This window comes from Montipora capricornis, chromosome 14 (assembly GCF_036669925.1).
Source record: "Montipora capricornis isolate CH-2021 chromosome 14, ASM3666992v2, whole genome shotgun sequence".
In the NCBI taxonomy this organism is placed as follows: domain Eukaryota; kingdom Metazoa; phylum Cnidaria; class Anthozoa; order Scleractinia; family Acroporidae; genus Montipora; species Montipora capricornis.
The window spans coordinates 48729185-48734184 of NC_090896.1; the positions used below are offsets into that span (position 1 = coordinate 48729185).

The following is a 5000-nucleotide window of genomic DNA, read 5'->3' on the forward strand; positions in this document are numbered from 1 at the left end:
AGAGAAGCAAAACTACCATGATTGTATTAAGATGGGAAGGTCATTGGTCATAGGTTATTCTACATGTATAACCAATATTGAAACAACCCACAGCCTGTACTAAAACAATCCTCAAGCTTAAGCATTCTAATATAATGTTTAGCATTCTCTCAGGGTCAAGTGTCGTTTCACTATAATGAGAAAATCGATGACCTTTGACCTGTATCTTGGAATTGGTGGGAACTCTATCTTAAATTATGTTTCCATCTTTACTCGTCAACTAGATTACGCCGTGGTGAAGTGGAGGCCAAACCAACATTTGTGGCTCTGTCGCCTGGCAGTGGCAAGAAAAGCTCAACAGGTGAATCGGATGGATTATCAGATTATGAAAACAGTACCAGCTACGAGGACACGGACGGTGACACAGACGGAGAGAGACTGTTGACTGAAAAGCTAGGCCTTATCACAGGAAGATCTGATGATGTATGCAATCATGTGATATTCTTATTACGTTCTTATTTATACTAGTAATAGTTTTCACTACATCTGCCCCCGCCTAAGATAAGAAACGCAGTTGAGAGTGGTGCGTTTAAATTACATGCTGAACATGTCGCCCCTGTTTCCGATTTGTGTCTGAGTAATATTCGCCCCTGTTTCCGATTTGTGTGCGGACAAAATCAACTTCTGAGCCAACTCGATTTGCATCAGATCTGCTTCAAAATGTTTGGTTTTTTAATCGCTAACCTGAATAGCACTTTAGTTCTCCTTGCGAGTTTCTACTTTGTGACTCCTTAAACACAGCGGTTGTGTACATAGAACAATACCAATAGCACCTTGTGTGCCTGGTTGAGCAAATCGAGATTGATTTCCCTCTGCAACATCTACCAATAAATTCACACATTTACCCTAAGTTTTCACGCGGGGACTTCTAGGTTGCCTCCTCAGGTTTTGGCCTCTGGGCCAAAACTCTGTGGGAGCAATAATCCTGGTGATAATTGCTGAAAAGTAAAATAAACAATAATTCCAAATAGAGCATCACACTGGTGACAGCAAAAAAAGAAGCAACACGTATCGGCTCGCATGCTTGTAGTACATGTATTTCTCACTTTCGTGGGTTGTTTTATTGTTGTCCTTTTAAGATGCATGGAGAATCTAACACTATGCCTTAAGCGGAAGTTCTAAGAGGGCTGGAAGTGGGAGAGAAAATGCAAAACGCTACTTGTTGTCATTTATTAATGCATTAGAATACTCTAAAAAAATAAGAACCCAAAATGATATTCGATTCACATTAGTGTCTCTGACCAAACAAAAAATTTCGCGCTTGGGATGAAAAACAGGCTTACTTCTGATAAAATTGTCAACCTTTTTTCGGTGGATACATCAGAAGTCATGAAACGTCAAGCGGCTGTCGCATAACTGCCGCGTAACTGCTGCAAGACGAACGAAGCCATAAAGGAAACACCCAAGAATTTTGTCACTGAATGACGAAGATGTGTTTTGAGGGCCGGAGCGGGAGGTTATGACCCCCCGTTTCCCCCCCCCCCCCTCCCCCTTACCATATAGATCCGGAGGGTACTTCTCTTTACGCTCGATTCTTGTTTGAAACATTTAAGCTACAACGAAACTTGTTGAAGTGAAATAGAAGAAGCAAGCTGTTACTGTTAGCACAAGTTCCCCACGACGATGTTCCAAATCATGCTTTTCTTTTAATCATTATTGTGTATTGAACTATTTGTATATTTAATGTACAGACGGATGTAGATCACGAAGAATATTATGTTCAAGGGTATCATGTTCCGTTTTGTGAAGACGATTTGCATGATTTCAGGTAAATGTTACGAAAGTTTGTTCACGCACTTGATTTCTAAAAGGCGTTTGGGTAGGCCTCAGAAGGTAGCGAGTGTGGCAAATGTTTTTGGACGCTTGTCGAGAAACTATAGTTTTTGGACAAGCGTCTTTGTTATATACCTGCAGGCCTGAAGCATGGTCAGCGCTAACTAGCATTAAATAGGGAGCTTAAGCATACACGTTTTTGAGACGCAGACGGCAACCAGAAGTGACCTGTTTTCCTTTTTGACTTGTCTTCACACAACCAAAATTCATTGTCAAGTTTCTTTCCTCCATTAGAGATGTTTAGTATAAAAATCTGGAAGACACAACTGTCCTGGCACGCGAATTGGTCGCTTCTGGTTGCCGTCTGCGTCTCAAAAACGCGCGTGCTTAAGCTCCCTAATACCATGGAAATAAATAGGTTTTGATACCTCTTAACCAACGGTTAGTGCTCACCAGGCTTCCATTCGACTCGAACTCTAGCCATCGGGGAACTGGTCAGGTTTCCTGCTAAACTCTTAACCGATTTTGCCTCTTGGATTTGAAATACTCACTACCTTTCTAATTAATTCACTTTCGACGCTTACCTTTACCTTTTGGTGCAAAAATTTTTTTTTTCAACAGGCCTCAGACAAATGTTCGCAATTTGTCATCAAGAGCGGTTTCAAGGTAAGGTAGATAGGTTTAAAGTGCCTATTAATTGACTAAAAATATATTTTTTTGTCGTAAAGACCTTTCAAATGACGAAAAATGGTGTTTTCTATTTTGGAATAAAGGGGGTAGTTTCTAAAGAAACTGTGGTGCTGCGTCGAAATAGTATACAAAAATCTGGTTTTATAAACGGAGTTGATAATGTAAATTGATCACCGTACAGAGATTCTAAAAGCTGACGTTTCGAGCGTTAGCCCGTCGTCAGAGCAAAGGGCTAACGCTCGAAACGTCAGCCTTTAGAATCTCTGTACGGTGGTCAATTTACATTATCAACTCCGTTGATAAAACCAAATTTTTGTATTATTGGAATACCTTCTCTTGTTCCAGAGATATTCAAGTTTTTGCTAAAAATACAGAGATGTAAAGCATTGTGGTTATTTGTTTCAAGTCTGACCCTCTTCCTGTACTTATCTGTTTTTTTTGTTGTTGTTGTTTCTCGGAATAAGGCTCAAATTATACACACCAGAGAACAATATTATTGTCTCTTTTTCTTTGACCTGAGCTTCCTTTTTATTTTATTTACCCTTTTTTTTTACTTTTGGGGTGCGGGGGCTGTATGTAGTCAAGAAAAAGTAATGGTGGATTGCTGTCTTGATTTCAGCATTTTCGATTTATCCCTAGAGAATTTTCTGAATTAAAGAATATCCAGTGATGTTGTGTTCATTGCTTTGTAGATCACTGTGCGCTTTTCTGAACAGTGGCAAATGCGGAACGGTTTATCTTGGTGTTCGTCATGATGGCATTGTCGCTGGCCTGAAAATTAACAAAAAAGAGGTAAGCAAGCGATAAATATGTCTGTTTTTGTATGGTGCCCGAGCTTAGCTTGGTCAAGCACATTTTGTTAGTTACTCAGATGAAAATGACTCGGCGATATTTTCCACTGAAGTAGTTTTCTTTTGATTGCCTTGTTAAGGACGGTGCCTGCTAATTCAAAGGTATTTTTGCATGGTTTACTGAATGAGGGAAAGCAGATTTTAACAAGTGTTATTGAAATCCAATAAGAAAATTTGGGGTAACCACACATTTTTCGAAGATAATTAATCAAAAATGTTTGCACAAAGCTGTAAAATACAAAGCAATGTATGGCGTTTTTTAAGCTTAATTATCTCTGAAAACTGTGTGGTTACCCCCTATTTTCTTTTTGGATATACCAAGAGCACTTGCTAAGTTCTTCTTTTTCCGCATAGTTTTGCACCGTGCAAATACCCCTGTATTAATAAGCACCACCCTTATGAAATCCGATTATCTCGAGATGCGCAGAACGTATGTGCAATAACAATAGTAGGCACCATCCTTAGTAGACCACTTTCCATAGGTTAAAATTCAGATTGATAGTGAGGCTTAGGGGACCCAAACAAAAGAAATGAATAAACATGTTCCTTCAGTTTCCTTTGTTTGTGTCCTCTAGGCCTTGCTGCCAAGCTGAATTTTAATATCTCAAAAGTGGTCTATTGGGTCATCTGGTCTCAAGCCCCATGTTATTTCAATTTTCAGCGGGATCAGTTACGACTTGGTATTGATGAGACCATGGACAGATTCAACCCGTCAGTAAAGCATCAAACTTATGACGTGCATTTTATTCCTGTGGTGAAAAGAGCTGGCAGTGAGAGGTATAGCGATGATGATGATGATGATGATGATGATGAGTTATTAGAATGATGATGGCCAAGACGAAGATTGTCATAAGAAAATAATTTTATGATGCAAATGTTGGCCTTCACTAGCATGTTGTGAATTAATAAGTGTACTTACCGATGCCTTTCACTTCTGTATTCGCAGAAGAACTGCTACGGTAGAAAAAGATCAATTAAAATCTAAGGTGCTAACTTATGATAGGATTCACCGCGACCTGCCTGTTCTAATGGTCAGGAATTTTTGCTCTTTCGATCCTCTTATTGGAGGTGTTATCTTATTCCCGCTAAGACACTATATCAAGTTCAGAGCAGAAGGGTCAAAACGTTGATAACTCCTTGGTCATTGAAGACACTAGATAATGTTCATGACCCTACCCAGTCACGTGCGCCATGTTTTTCTTTTAACTGAAACAAACGAAAATATCCTGATACGATCTGAGTAAAATTCCTAGAGCCAGCGGATAACACGAAGGTTTGGTTTTATCAAGCTAGTTGAGAAAGATCAAATTTTCGCCCTGAAAACATTAAATGGCTTACGCCTTGAGCACTAGCTCTTCATCAGAGCGAAATCGAAGGACTAATGCTCGAAATGTCGTGCAGCCACGTTATCTTTTCGAGAAAGGTGCAGATGTTGGCATGAGAAGATAGATTACATCTATTCTCTACTTTCGCATTCCCCATAATACACTTTGTTTGCCCCCCAAATTTTGCACAAACCATTTTTTTTCAAATGCCTTTGGGGACACTGCATATTCTCATGAGCATTTGAAAACGGGCGTTACTAAACACAGGAACGGTACGGAACGGAATATGCCAGAATGAGGCGGAATGACACCGGAATGAAAC

At 39.7% G+C, this 5000-nt stretch overlaps 1 protein-coding gene across 3 annotated transcripts in view; it reads left to right on the plus strand.

Moving 5' to 3' along the window:
* LOC138031302 (uncharacterized) overlaps nt 1–5000 on the plus strand; it is a 41781-nt gene that overhangs the window by 26239 nt on the left and 10542 nt on the right. For all 3 annotated transcript variants that reach the window (XM_068879008.1, XM_068879010.1, XM_068879011.1), the window contains exons 13-17: nt 264–462; nt 1731–1807; nt 2434–2478; nt 3195–3294; nt 4015–4130. In XM_068879008.1, coding sequence (XP_068735109.1) covers nt 264–462; nt 1731–1807; nt 2434–2478; nt 3195–3294; nt 4015–4130 — 537 coding nt within the window. The remainder of the gene's footprint in view (nt 1–263; nt 463–1730; nt 1808–2433; nt 2479–3194; nt 3295–4014; nt 4131–5000) is intronic.